The following is a 22,356-nucleotide window of genomic DNA, read 5'->3' as shown; positions in this document are numbered from 1 at the left end:
CTCAAGATAAGACCATTTCCTATGCATCTATGTATATCTTCTAATTTGAAAGTCCTATTTTAGAAAGAAAAAAACAAGCTAAGGAAGATATTATTACTAACAGAATTTCTATATACAGTAGAGTTCCGGTTAACCGACTTCCGGTTATCCAACTTACCATATTATCCAACGTGCCAGGCCCTTTGAAGGCACCCCATGCATATTGCTAGGCAGCAACACACACGGGGCTCCCCTAAAACAAGTGCTCGCTGTCGGGACAAGCCCCGTCCCTCCGGCGAGCACTCGCCACTTAGGATGAGCCCCGTGCGCATTGCTAGGCAGCAATGCACACAGGGCGCTTCCCTAAACCAGCTTGCTGGGAGGGATAATGGGGCCGTTCTATTATCCATCAGTTCCGGTTATTCGACATTCGGCCCACCCATTTATGTCGAATAACCAGAACTCTACTGTATATCCTTGATACTTTAACAGCTTCATTTACAGTCAGAGAAGATATGCTAAGCAAGAATGAAGCCATTGTTTATTACTGTTAATTGCAATCTCACTTGGCACATTATCATTATCATAGCACATCTATTTTCTGACAGCAAAAATATGTCTAGTATATTTCATACACACTCGTGTGTTCTCTTAAACAGACATAATGAATTTATTATATAAAACAGGCAAGATACAGTGAAGCTTTATGAATATTTTCCATTAACTAGTAAACAGGTTATTATGCAAAACGTAGAAATATCAAGAACATTGATTGTTTTGTCCAGAAATGAAGCTGAGTGAAATTATTCTTGTTACAAAACATAACAGAATAAAAGTGCTTGAAATATAGCTTTGTAAAGTGAAGTGTTCTCCACAAAAATAAAAAGGGAGCCCAACAAAACACATCACAAAACCCAGATACTGATAAAGCCTTGGTTGGGATAATATCCAAAATACTTATGGGAATTATATATACAGCACCTGGTTCTTTTTTTTTAAAACTGGTTAATAAAGGGATCAGAAATTCTGTTAGCATCCTTAGTAACAAAATTGTTTTAATGTTTCCAAGCAACACAAGCATAGGAGAATAATCCCGCCCCATAAGTTTTTATGCAGTTTTGATAGCCATAACAGTGGGACATTTCTATAGTTCTATTGGTCTCTCCCTTGGTTCAGTTATGCTAAGACTAAAGCTGCAATATTTTTGTCATGAAAGTAGCATTGATACACCAGTTTCATGTGTGTTTGTGAGTGCAAATGTCATTTCTGGGAATAAAAATAATTTCCTATTTTAAATGTGATTAAAGGTCATTTAAGTCAGAAGTTACCTGGTAGCACGTAACAGCTATAGTGGATTATTAATAGGAAATGGTATTTTTGTTCAGTATGTCTACTGCATGATAGCAATTAAGTAGGCAGATACGGTCAAAAATTCAGACTCCCTCACTGTGATACAAATATATTATCATTTATCTCCAGCTCTTACAGGTACTTACGTATATATTGAAGTATTGATTTGAGACAAATGTAAGCCTTGTCAAAGTAAAGCAAGCACTCACCACTTCTTTTATTGACACTAAAATATACTTAAGTGCCTGTAAATACTGAAGATAAATGCAAAATGAGAGTAAGCCACAATCTTGAGAGGGATGCAATACTAAGATGTCTTCAAAGTCTTAACAGCACTGATTATCGGTGTCTTCCCCTCACCCCCAACTTGGAAACTTCTAATTTGTAAATAATGATAATAGACTGATGTAAAACAACGATTTGTAATTTATAAATAATTTATAATTTGTAAATAATGATGATAATAGACTGGTGTAAAACCAGGTAAATATTTGGGGGCCGCGGTGGCGCAGTGAGTGAAACCGCTGAGATGCGGAACTTGCCGACCAAAATGTCAGCAGTTCAAATCCGCAGAGCGGTGTGAGCTCCCATCGTTGGCCACCAGCTTCTGCCAACCTAGCAGTTTGAAAACACTGAAATGGGGGTAGATCAATAGGCACCGTTCAGGCGGGAAGGTAGCGGCATTCCATGCAGTCATGCCGGCCATATGACGGACAATGCTGGCTTTTCGGCTTAGAAATGGAGATAAGCCCCACCGCCCAGAGTCGGACTAGACTTGACTTAATATCAAGTGGAAACCTTTACCTAGACAAGCACAGGGTTATGTTAGGGCAGCAGTCTTCTGTTGGAGCATACATTTTTGTTTTGTTTTAAGTGCAGTTATCCTGATAACACTTCCTTCATAAAAAAAACTCCTGATGTCTGTGAAGATGTTGTGTAAATTATTGTGATTTTGGAGAGGGGCAGAGTTATTCTAAGCCGAAGAGCTGGCATTGTCCGTAGACATCTCCCTGGTCATGTGGCCGGCCTGACTGCATGGAGTGCTGTTACCTTCCTATCGAAGCGGTACCTACTGATTTACTCATATTTGCATGTCTACACAGATTAAAAAATAATCATACTCACCTCATAGGACTGCAATCCTGACACATAATGTTCTTGATAATTTGGCTTGTGATGTGGTTGTTTAGATTTTAACCAAGTGGCAAAACAACTTGGCTCCCCCCCCCCCCCCCGTTTTACAAAAAAACCTAGACTTTTGACATATGGCGGAGAAGTTAGTGGTGGGTGGAAGTGACCTAATATAATGGAAATGATTGGAAATATAGACTGCCCCTAATTATAAATTGAGTTTGGCAGGGGAAAATGTGTGGTCGGTTATGGCGATCTCACTGGTGATGTGTGTGGCATTAACAGAGTCACTAACTGAGAAAATGTGATGTTGAACATAATTATTTTCATTAGTGTTGACAAGGCCCCTGAAAGAACTTTCCACAAACTAAGAAAAAGTTGAGTGGAAATAAACCTGGAAGGCTAGACACAATAGACTTCTGTGCCTGGCCTAGAGTGCGATTACAGCCATTTCCTTTTATATTTGACAGTTTACAAATTAGGGGTGAGGGGAGGGGGTTCCATTAGATATCCATTCTATTCTGAAGCAACTTTCAAGGACGATGGGGAGCAATAATTTGCACAAAATCATAGAGCCAGAAGTATACTTTATTGTTCAAAACAAAGTAAAATTGCAGACAAAATAATATTAAATTCAATACAGTTCTGGTGCTGGTTCCAACCGCTATGAACCTTTATGGGGGGAATGCACAACTCAGGTATACAAATATGCATCTGTAAAGAATGGTGCTGAAACACACAAGCACAGTTAGGCTTATTCCAGTCCATTTAAACCCACAAATAACCTGGTAATTGTTCTGCACAGAGTCCTATTATGTAATATGAAATGAATTCTCTTAATAAATGTTTACAGATTCCTGAGCCTTAAAAATATTTCTGCCCTTGGCTTGTTTTTTTCTTAAAGATGGAAAACCTGTCTTTCCCTTAATTTTTGCAAATGCTTAACAAACTTGCAAAGAAGAAAAGGTCACATGCAATCTTCACAGCATTTCATTGGTACAAGTCTTAATGTACCATGCAAAACTTATACATGACGAGCATTATTAGAGGAACGTGTGTCAGGGAGGAATTCCGTTGGGTTTTAAAGCTTTTATCAAAAGAAAAACCAAAGAGGTCTTCCCTATAAAATAAAGGCCACATGAACTTATTAGTACCGTCATATTTTCAGAAATGTAGTTCCTTTTTCTGTCATTCTTACAGTGTACTGAACAAAGTGAAGCCGGTCTACACCCTTCAAAACTCTTTCTGTATCTAACTAGAACTAGGATTGAAAACGGAAGAGCCCTTTGTTACTCACAAGATGGTAATGCCAGGCTGGGGACTTGCATTTGACTTGCAAGTTCTCCTTTAGATCACTATTTGCCACAATCTATTAAGTACCCAGTAGTTTCCCTTTTGCTTTGCATATTACACAGTGTAACTTAAAAGGTTATATAAGAGCACTTCAGTCCCACAATGTAGGATTTAAAGGTATGTGAAATATAATGAATGGCTCCACAATGTTTCAGTGGTTTACAAAAATACATTCAACCAAAAATTTATATACTGTTTTGTCCTTCCCGCTTCTACCCCCAAATTAAAAAACAAGGGCAAACAATTCTAATGGTTCCCAAAATAGCAAAAATCCCCCCACCCCTTTTAAAGAGGTCCTCTTTTCCAAGTGCCAGGAGGAAACTTTGTAACCTGTCACAGACAGGAAACTGACTGCTTATACAGGGAGAGATCCTTCCTCCACAGGAAGTGCTTATTAATTTGCCTTCCCAGCCTTAAGAGGTGGGAAACTCTCTGTGCTGGATATTCCCAATATTAATGGGAGAACATACTACTTTTCTGGAAACATACTGAAAGCTAAGCACATTTAAAAATACTGCACGGGAATGATCATACTTTACACTTGCTCATTCTTTTTAAAGATCTATTGTATATTATTAGACAGCCTTATAAATAATACTAAGCAGGAAAAATATTTGCTTCAAGGGTATTTTTATCCAGCTGTAGAAGCAAACAAAAGAAAATCTAAAGTGCAAACTACAGGCCATGACAAGTATAATAATGACAAAAGGTGCAGCCAGACGTGGATCTGCATTTGAAGTTACTTAGCCACTTACTGATCCTTACAAAATGTCACCCATTTTGCAATTTAAAAACTGCAAGCATGATTGGTACCATAGCATATCCTCCAGTTGTTTGGGATTTAAGTCCTGCTGAGATGTCCAGAAAAAAAAATGTTCAGGCAATAGGTTAGGCTTCAAGATTCGTAAAACCTTAAAATAATACTTCAGAAGAGGAAGTCATACAATGTTGATTCCTCCTCCAGAAAATGCAAACGTTCTTTTGTTGCAAAATGTTGAATTACTATTACTTGGATGACTGCTTTTAACAAGCGATGTCTTCATCTCCATTTCACACGCAACTATGGCTGCATTCAGTTCCACTTGAGCCCGGTGGACAACATAGAACATGAGGCCTATGCTTATTAGAATCTGTGAACAAAACAGATGGTATAGTGCTCACTTAACATTTTCAGGAATATGAGGAAGATATTTAATGTTCAGTAAAAATAATAAAGTTTATTAAAGACTGAATAACTCGAGATCAGGGATGTCAAACTCATTTTCATTGAGGACCATATCAGACTTATGATTGCCTTTAAACCTATGACACCTATGCTCTAGGTTTTGCATCTCCTGATAAAATAATATTAAACTGTACCCAGTTAAAAATGAGTTGATGTTCCTAATGCCATAATCAAATTTCTCCCATGCAATATAAAAAAGAAAAGAAGATCTAGTGACACCTTTACTACATGACTTCCTAGCTGCACAGCAGAAGCAGTTTTTTCCCATTCTTGTTATGCTACTGTGATTACAATTCTGTGTTTCACATCTTCCCCTTGACATTGGTAGAATAGTGATTGGAGCTTTTCAACGTGCCCCTGGGAGATACCTCCTACTAGTTTCCAAACCCTTTCCCATATTTGGTTTCAGATCGAAGGGTGATGCATGTGCCACTATCATACTGAAAGTGCACACTTGAAGCAATACTTCAGTTCCCTTACCCCTATTTAAATGGCCAGACTCCTTTTTATAGTTAACTAGCTGTGCCTGGCCACGCGTTGCTGTGGCGAAGTATGGTGGTATGGGAAATAAAGTATTGAGGAATTCGTGGTAGTTAAGGTAAAGGGTAAACGTTTTCCCCTGACATTAAGTCCAGTCATGTCTGACTCTGGGGGTTGGTGCTCATGTCCATTTCTAAGCCGAAGAGCCAGCGTTGTCCGTAGACTCCTCCAAGTTCATGTGGGATGACTACATGGAGCGGTGTTACCTTCCTGCCGGAGCAGTACCTATTGATGCACTCACATTTGCATATTTTTGAACTTCTGGGTTGGCAGAAGCTGGGGCTAACAGTGAGGCTCACTCTGGTCCCCCAATTCAAACCTGCAGCCTTTCGGTCCAGAAGTTCAGCAGGTCAGTGCTTTAACATGCTGCACCATCAGGGGATATTATTTCCTAAAGGTTGTGAATATACAATATTTCTGATTGGGGTTTTTTTTTGTCTGTTGGAGGCAAGTATGAATGCTGCAATTAGGGGAAATGATTAGGATGTAATGGCCTTGCAGCTTTAAAGCCTGGCTGTTTCCTCCCTGAGTGAATTTTTTGTTGGGAGGTGTTAGCTGGCCCTGATTGTTTCCAATTTCCAATTTCCCTGCTTTCAAAGTGTTGCTCTTTATTTACTGTCCTGGTTTTAGAGATTATATTGTTCTGCATTATTCTATCCCAGTAATTATTTCATATTAAAGTAGAATCTCACTTATCCAACATTTGCTTATACAATGTTCTGGATTATCCAACGCAGTCTGCATTTTTGTAATCAATGTTTTTGTAGTCAGTGTTTTAAATTCATTGTGATATTTTAGTGGTAAATTTGTAAATACAGTACAGTAGAGTCTCACTTATCCAACATAAACAAACGGGCAGGCAGAATGTTGGATAAGCGAATACGTTGGATAATAAGGAGGCATTAAGGAAAAGCCTATTAAACATCAAATTAGGTTATGATTTTACAAATTAAGCACCAAAACATCATGTTAGACAACAAATTTGGCAGAAAAAGTAATTCAATATGCAGTAATGCTATGTAGTAATTACTGTATTTATGAATTTAGCACCAAAATATCACGATATATTGAAAACATTTCCTACAAAAATGCGTTGGATAATCCAGAACGTTAGATAAGCGAGTGTTGGATAAGTGAGACTCTACTGTAATTACTACATAGCATTACTGCGCATGGAACTACTTTTTCTGTCAAATTTGTTGTATAATATGATGTTTTGGTGCTTAATTTGTATAACGATTACCTAATTTGATATTTAATCGGCTTTTCCTGAATCCCTTCTTATTATCCAACATATTCACTTATCCTGCCGGCCTGTTTATGTTGGATAAGTGAGACTCTACTGTATATTGACAATCTTATATTATCTGCTTAGAACTGGATTATATGAGGCCCCTTCTTCACAGCTGTATAAAATGCACACTGAAGTGGATTATATAGTAGTCTGGAGTCAAGTTAATCCACTGCAAAGCAGATAATATAATATTATAAATGGGTTATATGTGGAAGGGCCTTGAGTCTACACTGCCATATAATCCAGTGCAAATTAGATAAATTAGATTTAGGCCTGAGGCCTAAATCTGCCTGTCCCCTGCGCTGAGTTGGTTGCTAGGAGTCCTCTAACTGGCAGCAATTGGATATAAACAATTATTCCTTTCCCTCTAATTAGGACTTTATTTTTCTTTTCTTTTTGTTGTATCAACCTAGAGGTGTGGATAATGGGTTGTGTTATCAAATTTCGAGGTTGGGGGGCCTATAGTTTTGTTGGTCGCCGTGATGCCATCACTCATCTATATATATAAAAGAGTGATGGCATCACGGCGATGGACAAAACAACAAATCTACAGCTCCCCCAAACTCTAAAATTGGCAACGCAATCCATCATCCCCGCCTCCAGTAAGATACAACATAATCAAACAAAAAACACAATCACAACACCAAAAAAACACAACAGGCAATCTGCGCACGCGCAGAAACACAGTCCTCCCAACTCTTTCCGCGCGCGCGCACACACACAGAACCGTTCCCCTCCCTCCCTCTCTTGCACCTCCTCCACCGCCGAAGCCAGGGACTCTGCACGAGAAGGCACATCTCCGCCTCACGAGGCTGAGCTCCCCATCCTCGAATCGGGAGTTCTACTCCAAAACACCCGGAGGGCCTAAGCCGACCCTTCCCTGCCCTCACCTCTCGCCTGGAAAACAAAAAGGTCCCTCCCTCGGGACCTTCCTGGTTTTTGGCGCCAACACTGTGATGAACCATGGGCCTTGTAGTCCTGCTCAGGACATTGTAATCCCTGATGAAGATGAAAACTTGGGTTTTTTACCTTCCCAGTCTGAACTGGATTCCTCTCAGCCAGATCCTTCCCAGGCAGATCTGGAAACCTTGCACCTGCAAGAAAGTTGTGCCCCAGAAGTATGTCAAACAACCCCAGAGCCTACTTCTCCCGTGTTCTTGCGCCGGGAGTTTTGTAAACAACAGAGAAGTTTGGATTCAGCTTCGCGCAGGAGTGCGAGGATAGCAGCTAAGAATGTTGCCAATTAACATTGGTTCTCGTGAGAATCTTTAAGGAGTTTAACATCTGGTCTCAGAGTTTAGCTTTCGTTTCTGATTCCCAGAGAACCGCTTTGGTGAGAAAGTTGGACTCTATATAGGTGTTTTGCCCGCGTAGCAACTTCGCGGAGTCAATTCGTCAGCCTACGGAGCGAGTTGTGTCTGGACAGCGCGCTCCGATTCAAGCCTCGCTTCAGCTCAAGCCTTGCCTTGCTATCCAGCCTTCGCCTTGCTTCCCAGCCTTTGTTTACCGACGGACTTTGCCTTGTTTCCCAGGACTAATCCTTGCCTTGTTTCACGGATTTTACCAAGTTATTCCACGGACCTTGTTCTTGTTCTTAGTTACCTTGTTCCACGTTCAAGCCTTGTTTCAAGTATCAAGTTATTTCCTAGCCACGCTCAAGTTTTATGGACTAAGGACCTTGTCATCTCCCCTCACTTTGCCTGGCAAAGTGAGTGTTTCGGTTATTGGATTACAACTTTGGACCTTAATATTTCTTATTGGACATTGCTTTTTTGGACTAATTCTGACCTTTCCTGAAGGGTCTAATTCTGGACTATTTTCTATACTTGTTTTTATTAACTTTATATATTCCTTCAATAAAGATATTAGTTAGATTCTGGCCTCTGTGTATGGTTATTGGTGCCTCTGCCGCCTGGGTCGTGACAGTTTGACTCCGCCGCCCATAAGCACCAACTAACCGAGGCCAGGATGTCTACCGGAGCCGCGCCGGCTGGACAGCCGCTCAGCTACACCATCAGCAAGGACGAAGTGGACCGCATCCGTGACAGACTCAACGCGCAGGATGGAGAAATAAAAGGGTTGAGGGAGCGCGGAGTTCGCCTCCCGGCCATGGCGTTGCCTACCAAGTTTTCTGGAGAAGCTGCTAAGGTTCATGTTTTCCGCCGCCAATGTCAAGCTTATCTAGAGGCCCGTGATGCCGAGTTTCCCCAAGAAGACATCAAGGTGGCGTGGGTCTACAGTCTTCTAGACGGACCAGCGGCTAGCTGGGCGACGGCCCTGTTTGATCAAGCCTCCCCCCACCTAAGTTCAGCACAACGCTTCTTGGATCACCTTAAGGAGACCTGGGGAATCGAGGACAATTTGGAGGCAGCCGGTCACAAACTCCGGCGCCTCCTTCAAGGAGACAGACCCATGTCTCAGTACATAGCCGAGTTCCGCGTGCTGGCCCACAACACCGGCTGGAACGATGTAGCCCTCAGAGGACAATTTCGGGAGGGTCTCAACATTGAAATGCTGGAAGAAATCTCCAAGGTGGATCCTCCCCAGACCCTCGAGGCACTCATTGATCAATGTTTACGGGCTGAAGTCATGATTGCCAACAGGAAACAATGGGTTCGAGGCCAGGGCGGTAGAGCCGGGGCAAAACCCCCCGCTCCCGCCAGTGTTCAGCCACGTCCGGTGTGGAGACCCCCGCCGCCAACCCCATACCCCAGAGGAGGCGAGGAGGTGCCGATGCAGTTGGGCAATGTGCGTCCCAGACTAGATGCCGCCGAGAAGGCCCGTCGTCAACGCTTGAACCTCTGCTGGTACTGCGGGAACGGGGGCCACTTCGCCAGAGAGTGCCCAGCCAAAGGGAAGCCTGCCGCCCGTCTTGCGGCGGCGTCCTCCACGGAGTCGAAGGCGTCTGAGCCGACTGGCACACAGCCGGCGGGGGAAGCCAACGACCGGGTGTAGAGAGGCTCGCCAACCCGGTCAAAAAATCCATCCAAGAGCCGCCAACCGGGGTCCTGTTCCTTCTCGTGGTCACATTATGGTCAGCAAAAAGGGGACCCGTCATGATCCACGCCATGATAGACTCTGGAGCTACCAACAATTTCATCGATAGAGAGTATGCCGACTCTCTGGGATTACAATATCATGATTTCAAGAATGCCCGTGTGGTGCAAGCCATAGACGGCCGTCCCCTCAAGACGGGCCCCGTAAGCCAGTGGTCGGAACCCACCAGGATGTGGATAAGGGAACATATGGAAGAGATTTCCTTCTTTGTTACCGAGGTTCCCCATTTCCCTGTGATTTTGGGAATTCCATGGCTGACACTCCACGACCCTAACATCTCCTGGTCCAACAGAGAACTGCAGTTTGCTTCACCGTACTGCCAAAACCATTGCCTCGTAGCCAAGGTATGCCATGCCACAGACTCCGAGCCCATCATCACCTTGCCAAAGAAGTACTCCGAGTATTGGGATGTATTCAATGAGAAAGAAGCCGAAAAATTACCCCCACATAGACCTTATGACTGTGCCATTGACTTGGTGGAGGGGGCCCCGATCCCGCGAGGGCATCTCTACTCCCTGACTGAACCAGAGCAAGAAGCTCTCAGGGAATTCTTAGAGACAAACCTTCGCAAGGGGTTCATCAGACCCTCTCAATCCCCAGCCGCCTCCCCAGTGATGTTTGTGAAGAAGAAGTCAGGGGAATTACGCTTGGTGGTGGACTACAGAGCATTGAACAATATCACCAAGCGGAACAGCTATCCCCTGCCCTTAATCTCGGATCTACTGGACCGACTTCGAGGAGCCAAGGTCTACACCAAGCTGGATCTTCGGGGGGCTTATAATCTAGTTCGCATCAGAGAAGGGGACGAGTGGAAGACCGCCTTCCAGACTAAATTCGGATTATTCGAGTCCCGAGTTATGAATTTCGGTTTATGCGGAGCTCCCGCAACGTTCCAGCATTTTGTCAACGATATTTTTCAGGACTATCTAGACAGATTCTTGATAATCTACCTGGACGATTTTTTGGTGTTTTCCAGATCACAATCAGAACATGAGAACCACGTCAAAATGGTGTTGCAACGACTGCGGGATCATGGACTTTATGCCAAGCTAGAAAAATGCGCTTTTGATCTACAAGAGGTAGATTTCCTTGGCTACCGCATCTCGCCTCTAGGGCTTTCCATGGATCCAGCCAAAGTTTCAGCAGTATTGGAATGGCGGGCGCCAACTAACAAGAAAGAGGTGCAGCGTTTCTTGGGGTTCGCGAACTACTACCGCAAGTTCATTCCAGATTTTGCCCGCTGGTCCGACCCCATCACTAGCTGCATCCGTGGAAAGCAGCCTTTCCGCTGGACTGATCAAGCAGAGAAAGGGTTCCAGCAACTGAAGAAACTATTCACCTCCCAGCCAATTCTACAGCACCCAAATCCTGGAACCCCTTTTGTGGTGCAAGCGGACGCCTCTGATGTGGCAATTGGGGCTGTACTCTTACAACCGGTGGGAGATCACCTCCACCCCTGTGCCTTTTATTCTCGTCAACTAACCACACCAGAGAGGAATTACACCATTTGGGAAAAAGAACTACTGGCCATAAAGGCAGCCTTTGAAACTTGGAGACATTGGCTAGAAGGGGCCAAATTCCCCATTGAAGTCCACACTGATCATCGTAATCTAGAACATCTAAGAACTGCCCGCAAACTAAATCAGAGGCAGCAACGTTGGGCTTTATTCTTTGAACGTTTCAACTTCCAGATCCATTATGTGACCCCAGCTCAAACCAAGCAAGCAGACGCCCTGTCGCGTAAACCGGAATACGCTGCAGGACGCAAGGAGACCTTTGAATCCCAACTGCTACAACCTGAGAACTTTGCCACGCTCACAGTGGGGAACACCAAATCCAGTCCCATTGGTTCAACTTCCCCTACTCCAGGACCCATCTGTGCTCAAGAAATCAGGGCTAGTCAGCAAGCAGATGCCTGGGCGCAGGACCAACTTCGCCAAGGTCTGCATTTTCCCTTTTCGCTTAAAGATGGGCTGCTCTGCTATAGAAATCATGTTTATATCCCACCCGGACCGGGCAGGGAAAAAGCGCTTCGTCTGTGTCATGACTGCAAACCAGCAGGACACTTCGGACTATTTAAAACCATGCATTTGATCCTAAGAGATTTTTGGTGGCCCAAGATCCGCAAGGATGTGGAAAAATATGTCAACACCTGCCCAGTATGCCAGCGCTCCAAGATACGAAGGGAGAAGCCCTCAGGGCTTTTGCACCCCCTTCCTACCCCATCTCGCCCATGGGAAATAATTTCCGCGGATTTCATCACTGACCTACCACCTTCCTGTGGATTCACCACGATCTTAGTGGTGGTGGACCTATTCACCAAGTTAGCCCATTTCATTCCCTGCGAAGGCCTCCCCACGGCCAAAGAAACTGCGGATCTATTTCTTCAGCATGTTTTCAGACTACATGGATTGCCCAAGAGTTTAGTCACAGACCGTGGATCTCAATTCACCTCTCGTTTTTGGAAGGCACTACAAAAACTACTGGGCATAGACTCTCGCTTATCTTCAGCTCATCATCCCCAAACAGATGGGCAAACGGAGCGCACCAATGCCACTTTGGAGCAGTATCTTCGCTGTTATGTAAACTACCAACAGGACAATTGGGCTTCTCTGTTACCACTGTCTGAGTTTGCCTACAATAATGGAGTTCAAGCTTCTACAAAAGAAACGCCGTTCTTTGCAAACTACGGTTTCCATCCACGTTTCTTTCCCCCTGTCATTGAAACTTCAGAAGTTCCCGCAGCAGAGGATTGGCTGCAGGAACTCACAGCGGTGCAACAACTTTTGCTCCAGCAACTGGACCAAGCCAAGGAGGACTATAAACGCCACGCTGACAAACACCGCCAGCCGGGCCCCGAAATCAAGGTAGGAGATCGGGTTTTTCTGTCCACTCGCTTTCTGCCCTCCCACCGCCCATGCCGGAAGTTAGATGCCCGCTTCATTGGCCCCTATCCAGTGGTGGCGCAATTAAACCCCGTGACTTTCAAACTCCAACTTCCGCGTTCAATGCGCATTCACCCAGTGTTTCACCGTTCCCTGCTCCTTCCGGCGGATGGTGTGCGTCCTGATACAGACCAACCGGCCCCCCCTCCTGTTTTGATGAATGGGGAGGAGGAGTTCGAGGTTGAGGACATTTTGGATTCTCGCTTTCATCGCCGCCGCCTACAATATCTCATTGACTGGGTGGGTTTTGGGCCTGAGGAACGCTCTTGGGAAGACGCCTCCACAGTCCATGCTCCTGATCTAACCCGTCGCTTCCATCTGACCTATCCCACCAAACCGCGACCTCGCGCCTCGGGGAGAGGACCCCAGTTTGGGAGGGGCCCTGAGGAGGGGGATAGTGTGATGAACCATGGGCCTTGTAGTCCTGCTCAGGACATTGTAATCCCTGATGAAGATGAAAACTTGGGTTTTTTACCTTCCCAGTCTGAACTGGATTCCTCTCAGCCAGATCCTTCCCAGGCAGATCTGGAAACCTTGCACCTGCAAGAAAGTTGTGCCCCAGAAGTATGTCAAACAACCCCAGAGCCTACTTCTCCCGTGTTCTTGCGCCGGGAGTTTTGTAAACAACAGAGAAGTTTGGATTCAGCTTCGCGCAGGAGTGCGAGGATAGCAGCTAAGAATGTTGCCAATTAACATTGGTTCTCGTGAGAATCTTTAAGGAGTTTAACATCTGGTCTCAGAGTTTAGCTTTCGTTTCTGATTCCCAGAGAACCGCTTTGGTGAGAAAGTTGGACTCTATATAGGTGTTTTGCCCGCGTAGCAACTTCGCGGAGTCAATTCGTCAGCCTACGGAGCGAGTTGTGTCTGGACAGCGCGCTCCGATTCAAGCCTCGCTTCAGCTCAAGCCTTGCCTTGCTATCCAGCCTTCGCCTTGCTTCCCAGCCTTTGTTTACCGACGGACTTTGCCTTGTTTCCCAGGACTAATCCTTGCCTTGTTTCACGGATTTTACCAAGTTATTCCACGGACCTTGTTCTTGTTCTTAGTTACCTTGTTCCACGTTCAAGCCTTGTTTCAAGTATCAAGTTATTTCCTAGCCACGCTCAAGTTTTATGGACTAAGGACCTTGTCATCTCCCCTCACTTTGCCTGGCAAAGTGAGTGTTTCGGTTATTGGATTACAACTTTGGACCTTAATATTTCTTATTGGACATTGCTTTTTTGGACTAATTCTGACCTTTCCTGAAGGGTCTAATTCTGGACTATTTTCTATACTTGTTTTTATTAACTTTATATATTCCTTCAATAAAGATATTAGTTAGATTCTGGCCTCTGTGTATGGTTATTGGTGCCTCTGCCGCCTGGGTCGTGACAAACACTGTCATTGCCGCGCCAGGCACTTCTGGGAAAGGGAGTCCTGCCTCTCTCCCTCTGTGTGGAGGGGCAGCCTTTCCCACCCCTTTCTCTTCCTCTCGGGCCTGCAGCGGCGGACGAGCACCACGTTGCCCGCCTTCCTGGCCCGGTTCCCCTCCTCCTCCTCGCCGCTGCTCAGGCCTCCTCCTGTCCTCCGCGGGAAGAACATGGAGGCCGGCATCGGGAAGCGCGGAGGCGGGGAGGAAGGAAGCCGCGACGCCCCAGGCCTGCGCCTCCACTGGAGCCCGCTCTTGCCTGGCCTACAACCCACCACCACACCGGCGCCACCTCCGGTAGGAGGGGAAGGGCCGGGATGGAGGGGCAAAGGGGAAGGGCAGACCTCACCCCGCCACGCCTCCCGCCTGGCCCCTGAGCACGTACAGAGCGCCTTCTCCTCTTCTCTTATTTACCCTTTTCCAGGGCCCGGGGGATGGCGCAAACGCCTTCCTTGCAAAATTATAAATATACAGTAGAATCTCACTTATCCAACATAAACATCCCAGCACAACATTGCATAACTGAATATGTTGGATAATAACAACGGATTCAGGAAATCCCAATTAAACATCAAATTAGGGAATCATTATACAAATTAACCACCAAAACATCATGTTATACAACAAATTTGACAGAAAAAGTATCACAATTTAAAACACTGAATACACAAAAATTGACTACTAAAACGCAGACTACATTGGATAATCCAGAACATTGCATTACCAAATGTTGGATAACTGAGATTCTACTGTAAGATGAAATAATTACTGTGGTGCAGTAATACACAACAATATAATCTCTACAATCACAACACTAAATAAACAACACCACTCTGAAAACGGGAATTCCAGACAGGAAACAATCAGGGCCAGCTAACACCTCCCAACAAAGTATTCCCATCGCCAAAGTCTGGCAAATCCTCTGTTTTCTGAGGGTCACAGACAGTAGAAGCACATAAAATATCACACACAACACCACTCTGAAAACAAGGAAATTCCAGAGAGGAAACAATCACGGCCAGCTAACACCTCCCAACAAAAAATGCACTCAGGGAGGAAACAGCCAGGCTTTAAAGCTACAAGGTCATTACATGCTAATCATTTTTCCTACTTGCAGCATTCATACTTCCCTCCAACAGACAAAAACAATCAAAAATATTGTATATTCACAACCTTTCGAAAATAATACCCCTGATGGTGCAGCGTGTTAAAGCGCTGAGCTGCTAAACTTCTGGACCGAAAGGTTGCAGGTTTGAATTCGAGGAACAGACAGAGCCCCCACTGTTAGCCCCAACTTCTCCCAACCCTAAAGTTCAAAAACATTCAAATGAGAGTAGATGAATAGGTACCACTCCAGCGGAAAGGTTACGGTACTCCATGCAGTCATACCACATGACCTTGGAGGAGTCTACGGACAACGCCAGCTCTTCAAGCTTACAAATAGAGATAACCACTAACCCCCAAAGTCGGACACGACTGGACTTAATGTCAGGGGAAAACGTTTACTCTTTACCTTAACTACCACCAATTCCTCAATACTTTATTTCCCATACCACCAGACTTCGCCACAGCAACGCGTGGCCGGGCACAGCTAGTTTATATATATAGATAGATGCCAAGAAAGTACATTTCTGCCAGGGCATCCTCCCCACTCTTTGGAACAGAACACATAAAATTTAGGTGCATGTGTGGTTTCCACTTGGGTTTTTCCATACTGCCAAGGTAAACAAAAAGGGCTTTTTCAGTGGCTACTTCCAGGCTTTGGCAACTAGCCTCCATTCCATAGGAAGGCTAGCAAGTGAAAACTGAAACTGTTTTAGAGATCATTTACAATGGACTTTTAATGGTCTGGTGTTTTACTGATTTTTATCTTCTACTTTTTAATATTTTTTAAAAAATGTTTTATTTCTATAGATTATTTCAATTGTACTGGTAGAGTATCCCTTATCCAAAACATTTGGGACCAGAAGTGTTTTGGATTTTTTTTTCCAGATGTTGGAAGACCTGTAATTACATATACTGTATGGATATAATGAGGTATCTTGGAGATGGGACCCAAGTTTGAAAACGAAATTCATTTCACATAAAACTCATACATATAGCCTGAAGGTAATATTAAGCAATATTTTTAATAATTTGGATCATGAAACAAAGTTTTTGGACATTGAACTATCAGAAAACAAAGGTGTGACTACCTCACCTACTCGGTTGTACAATTTTGGTTTTTAGAATTGCAAAAAATGTGGGATGGTCAACCTCTATTTAAAACTGGGTTCTTAATGAACTCTTTATAAGGATTTTAATCTGTCTTTGTTTTAAATTAAAAGAAACAGTGGTGCATGAATAAAAAGATAATTATGGTAATGGTAGTTTCTTCATATTTAATAGTATAAATTAATTACTTCTTACAAAAGGGAAAGTGTTTTGAGATATATAGCCAATCCTTCATTCACTGGGTTTAGGGGCACGAGACCATAAATGTGAAAAACCACAAATAAAGAATGCTATTTTATGCCTGGAAGAACACTTTTCTAGGAATTGTTGGATCATCCAGCATTTTTATTATTGTATTTTATATTAATTTTTTTCTCTCTTGTAAAAAGAGATCCATGACTCTATTACCTTCTCTCTCTAGATGCGGACCATAGAACCACCTAGAGATACCTAGAGGCGTTCCTAAAGAAGTGTTCTGCAGGAAGTTGACTATAGAGTCATATTGGAGGACCTAGAGATTTCTAGAGGAAACATGTAAAGCCGATTATCTATGGATAATCAAATCTGCAAAAGTCAAATCCAAAAAAAGACCAGCTGTAATACCATTACTTTCTAGTACAAACATACAAAGATCTCAGAGCTTTGCTAAAGCAGAAAATTCCTTTATTGTCCGGCCTACTGAAAAGCTCACTCTGCTTCAGCTTAAAAACTTTTCAAGAATGCTTCCATCCATAAGAAATAGCCTTGAAATCTCCTTTGCCAGTTGTGAACTAAATTCTGCTATTGGAAAAGTACTATGAATGTACGTATTAGGTGTGACTGCAAACAATTTCCCTCTCCCTCTACAATTCTTGTCTTCCTTAAAAACTGCTCTATAGTTTTGAGGAATACTTCTACCCACAGTAAATGGGTACTTCTTCAACTTGTGGCATTCCATTCACTGTTGGATAATTTCCATTAGACCTGCACATGGTGAACTACCGATGGTAGTTGCAGAGCAGTAACAATCCATTCATGGGTTACCCAGTACTGTTCTACTGGAGTGAAACCTTTCTGTTGATCAGTCTTTTTAGATTCAAGACAATGTACTGAACAATATATTGAGCAAACAGTTGGATTTTAATTAAACACAGTAATATGCTACAAATCCATCAAAACAAATTACTCAATGAGGGCTGGACAAAAAACAAACAAACAAACCAAAAAGAAAACCATACCTGTAAACTAAATATGAAGTACCCACTAACACTTTGTTCTTCAATAACATCCTCCATAGTGCGCAAAGTGGTGCCCAAGTAGGAGTTTAAGAGCTGCGTTGGAAGTAATCCAATGGAAGAAGCCATCAGGTAATTTGGTAGTGAGAGATCCGTGATCTAAATAAAAATAATGCATTAAAGGTAATCAGTAAAAATGAAATTATATTGATAAATTTCTTGTCCTAAACAAATCTCAAAGAGAACAAGAGCATAACATGAATGTACAGAAGTCTCAAATATTTCAGAAGTTTTGCCCAAATCAGTGAATGGGACTTTAAAAGCAACCATTGGGTCCCAACAGAATATCTATCGGCACAATGCATCTGCACCATTATTTCATGAACTTTGCTCTTTCAAGAGAAACAGGTTTATGGAACTGGAATCCCTGAAGACTCTTTCTGAGACTTGCCTAATTATGATATGTTTCTATTCTAAAGTGCACTTCTTGTATATGGCTTGGACTACATCTAAACTAAATTCAGCTGACACACATAAAGTTTGCTGCTCCGCAATTATTTTACAAGTAAGTTTATTTATGCAGAAATACACTATTCTTTGGTATTTTGAATGTTAAAGTCAAGCCATTGTACTTTCACCTGTTTTTATTGTCACTGGAATGAAGCAAACCAAATTAAATAGTCACTCTGGCTTAAATTATTTCAAGATCCAATTCATAAATAAAGTACATTTACGTTAGATTTTTCAATATGTGACATTCAGAGAGCTCAGAGTAGATAGCAAAATACTGTCAATACACATTACAGTAAAATAAAATCTGCAAAGGTCTAACTTTTACAGCAGGGGACCGCAAACATTTTAAGCAGAGGGCCAGTTCATGGTCCCTCAGACTGCTGGGGGAACAGACCAGTTTGAAAAAAAAAACATGAACAAATTCCTATGCACACTGCACATATCTTATCTGTCATGCAAAAACATAAAAGAACAATACCATATTTAAAATGAAGAACAATTTTAACCAACATAAACTTTCCAGTATTTCAATGGGAAGTGTGGGCCTGCTTTTGGCTGATGAGATAGTAAAGTTAATTAGGAGTGTTGTTGTGTGCCTTCAGGTCGTGTCAGACTTAAGTCTAAAGTTTAGGGCAGGGGCCAGAAAAATGACCATGGAGGGCCTCACCTGGCCCACGGGCCTTCGTTTGGGGACCCCTGCTTTGCAGAATGTAACTGCAGTGGAACTTTGGGGATAGTAGTCCCTTAACATTTACATTTTTAAAACTGCATTCAAATACAGTAAATGCATCTTTTTGAGTCTTTTATTTCAGTAGATCCTAAGAGAACAAAAACAATGTTTCCATTCAAACATCTGCCATTTAAACTTTATTTTGAAACTTGAAATCTTTTATGCTATCTATGAAACCAGGGAAATCTCTTGGGAAGCTATTTTTGCATATTTTAATTGGTTTAAATATTTTAAAATGGTTTATGAATATTAAAATACACACAGAGAAAGTTAAATGAGTTCTACAAGCATCTGGGGTTAGTTTACACTATACACCAAAATGTCCACTGTGCCAAGCAAGGAAGGAGCAGCTGAAACAGGAATGATTAAGGGTATTTGCCAAAGGCAACAGGAGATGCAATTCTAAGGGATTCAGACAGGCAATAATGACAGTAGGCACTTAATTGAATATGATTTCAATATGAATGAGACCCAGGATCATTCAGCTTCCCCTCAGTGTCAAAACTGCCAACTGTAAACAGCCTGAAATAAACAGAGCTCATATTTCAAAGCAACCAGCCAAAATGTATGTGAAGTGCTTTTTGCATTTTGAATAGCATTTTGTCTTCCTGGAAAATAACTTTTCATCTAATACATTTAGGACAACAGAACAGTTAGAACTTCCCTCCCTCCAAATTGGTAATTGCTGTTTGGCAATCTCACACAATTCGAAATCACATACCCTCTAATCAATTTTCTTCTATAGTATCTTCCATAATACCACACAGGCCTCTTGTCCCAATTCTTATCAAGACAATATATATACTTTCACAATGAAGGATAACAATTGTGTAGGATTCAGGAAAGTAACTTGTGAGACACCACGTGTCTTGTTTGTAAGTTGACTTCATGTTTAAGTCGAGGGTAGGTTTTGAAGCCAAAATTATGGATTTTGATATAACCATGGATGTTGAGGATGATTTTGCAGAGGGGGAACCAAAGCCACCTCAGGGGGCCATCCACCCCTGGCTGCTGTGGTCATCTCCCCTGACCCCTGATATGAAAAAAAATGGCAGAAACAGTAGCATAGCAAAGAGAGTAGAAAGGGTGGGTACTTATTTTAGGTCCTCCTGGGGTGGACTAGCCTCTTGCCTCTTGCGACCAGTCCAAAGTTGTAAATTGCTCCGAATTCTCAAGCAGAATTTGGAACAACACACAACTCTGGTTAATGAAGGCCAAGGCCATGTTAAGGTAGTCTTGCTCTATGTTACCTTGGATCAGCTCCATGTATAGTTTGGCTGCCATGGAGCTGATTCAGGGACCCTTCATATTCAGTGGTCAGTGCTACATCTATACTGCAAAATTAATGCCATTGAATACCACTTATAACTGCCATGGCGGAATGTCATGGAATTCTGGGATTTGTAGTTTGATGAGGTACTAGCACTCTTTGGAAGACAAAGATAAAGGCATTTACAACTCCCAGGAATCCATAGCATTGAGCAATGGCAATTAAAGTGGTGTCAAAATGCATTAATTCTACAGTGTAGATGAAACTTTAGTATACTAAAGGTTATGCTACTAACTTCGTTCTCTTAGTCTCTCTAAGGTTTCCTCTATCTTCTCCCTAGGAATCTGGAGAGATGTGCTTGGAGAAACATTCCATTGGGCAACTGTCAACTGGATGTTTCACAAAGCTGGGCTTTATGAGTAGAAGGAAGGCCATTGCTAGAAAAAACTCATAGCAACTTGTGATTATGCTTGACTGCATTTTGCTAATGAGATTACTATAGGTTTCTTTCTTGCCTTGTAATATTTATTCCGGAGCCATTTTTGAATTAAAGCTAAAAAAAAAAAAGACCATTATCTGTACAGATAGTATCTTACTGTTAGCTTGGGAACATTACTAGCTGAATACTTTAACATCTAGAAGTGTTCATGTAATCCTCATGATTGCTTCCAAGTATGATCAAATTTAATGAATGCCTTACTCAATATATCTAGTTTCTGATTTAATATTTAAAAGGCAGAAAAATGAGTGGCTGTATCCTTTTTTAGATCTACTTAGTAAAGTAGTTCTCCGGTGTGTAAACTTTCACATGTCCCAGATTTCAGTATAATTACCAAAGTTATTTAGGTAATGCCTTTTGGACCTGCAGCCCTAATATGCTTAATCACATGCTTGCCATAGAATGTTACAGAAAACTTCCATTCAGGTTAAATGCATCATATCTTTGTCATCCCCGTTTAAAATCGCTGTGGATTGCTAAAACCCCTTCAGTTGTATAAAAACTTAACTAGTATGACTCTGAGAAATCACTTATTCATCTATATATCACATATCAATAGTTCAGTTAGCCACCTTTAACTGGAATGTGTTTGGTTACTAATGTGACAAATTAATTTGAAGAAATAATGACAAGAGATTTTCTAGTTTTGAGTTGTTGTCCTTCACTTGATAAATTATATTAAAGTCCTTTAAATCATTGTGTCAAAATCCTTCAAACAGTAGTTTTAACATGCATTTTGAAGCTTCCCAAAGAGAAAGACACTGAATTAGAATTTTGGAAACAGTCTATTTGTGTGTTCAGTTGGCTGGGTTAGGAGCATATTTGAGAAATAGTCAAAGCATTCTCATTACCATTACAGAGGTATAGAAAATAAGGCCACCTGCAATCTAGTCATTAAGCCTGCATTGCTAGGTTCTTTTCAGAGCCAAACAGTGGTGGTAGCAAACTGTGATGTTACAGGACAGTGGTATGATTAGTGTTTATTTTACTTTAATGAGCAAAACTTTATCTTCAGTAACTCCTTGTAACTTATTAAAAATGATTCTAGTTTCAGATACTGAAAGCTTGTCATTATATTTACATATAATATAATTATATAATATATATTTACATATAAGCCAAAAGAACTAAGCATCATCTATAGAATAGAGTTGGGAAAGCAGATATAGACCACTATTTATAGTCATAGGTTGTTATTTACAGTTATGGATATTCCCCCCCCTCCCTCCGGTGCTATCCCCACTTCCTTTAGACTCCCTCCGGACGATCCTGTGGGTTGAGTTGGGCCTTAATGGTACTGGTATATGATCTTCAGCCTAGATTTTAAATTCTGTCAATGATTCAATTTTATAATGGTTTTTATTAATGTTGAAGTTTTTAGCCTAGATTTTAAATTTTGTCAATGATTCAATTTTATAATGGTTTATATTGATATTGAAGTTTTTAGCCCAGATTTTAAATTTTGTCAATGATTTAGTTTTATAGGAGTTTTATTAACTTAGAAGTATATAACCTCTCAGATTTCATATGGATGTACGGGACTGGGTGCCCTTGATATGAACTGGTCATTGACCGTAATAAAAGTTTACTTACTTACTTACTTACATATAAGCTATTATTTGTTCCACAAATCTAG

At 42.0% G+C, this 22,356-nt stretch overlaps 1 protein-coding gene across 1 annotated transcript in view; it reads right to left on the bottom strand.

The window, feature by feature from the left end:
* Positions 1-3,030: 3,030 nt before the first annotated feature.
* The window catches only part of tmem64 (transmembrane protein 64), a 31,587-nt gene continuing 12,261 nt past the window's right edge, over positions 3,031-22,356 (bottom strand). Inside the window, exons 2-3 of the mRNA XM_062980197.1 lie at positions 17,712-17,867; positions 3,031-4,943 (exon numbers count right to left, since the gene is read on the bottom strand). Coding sequence (XP_062836267.1) covers positions 4,752-4,943; positions 17,712-17,867 — 348 coding nt within the window. The 3' untranslated portion in view covers positions 3,031-4,751. The remainder of the gene's footprint in view (positions 4,944-17,711; positions 17,868-22,356) is intronic.

This window comes from Anolis carolinensis, chromosome 4 (assembly GCF_035594765.1).
Source record: "Anolis carolinensis isolate JA03-04 chromosome 4, rAnoCar3.1.pri, whole genome shotgun sequence".
Lineage (NCBI taxonomy): Eukaryota > Metazoa > Chordata > Lepidosauria > Squamata > Dactyloidae > Anolis > Anolis carolinensis.
The sequence above is the reverse complement of the archived record's forward strand: the minus strand, read 5'-3'. Positions and strand labels throughout refer to the sequence as shown.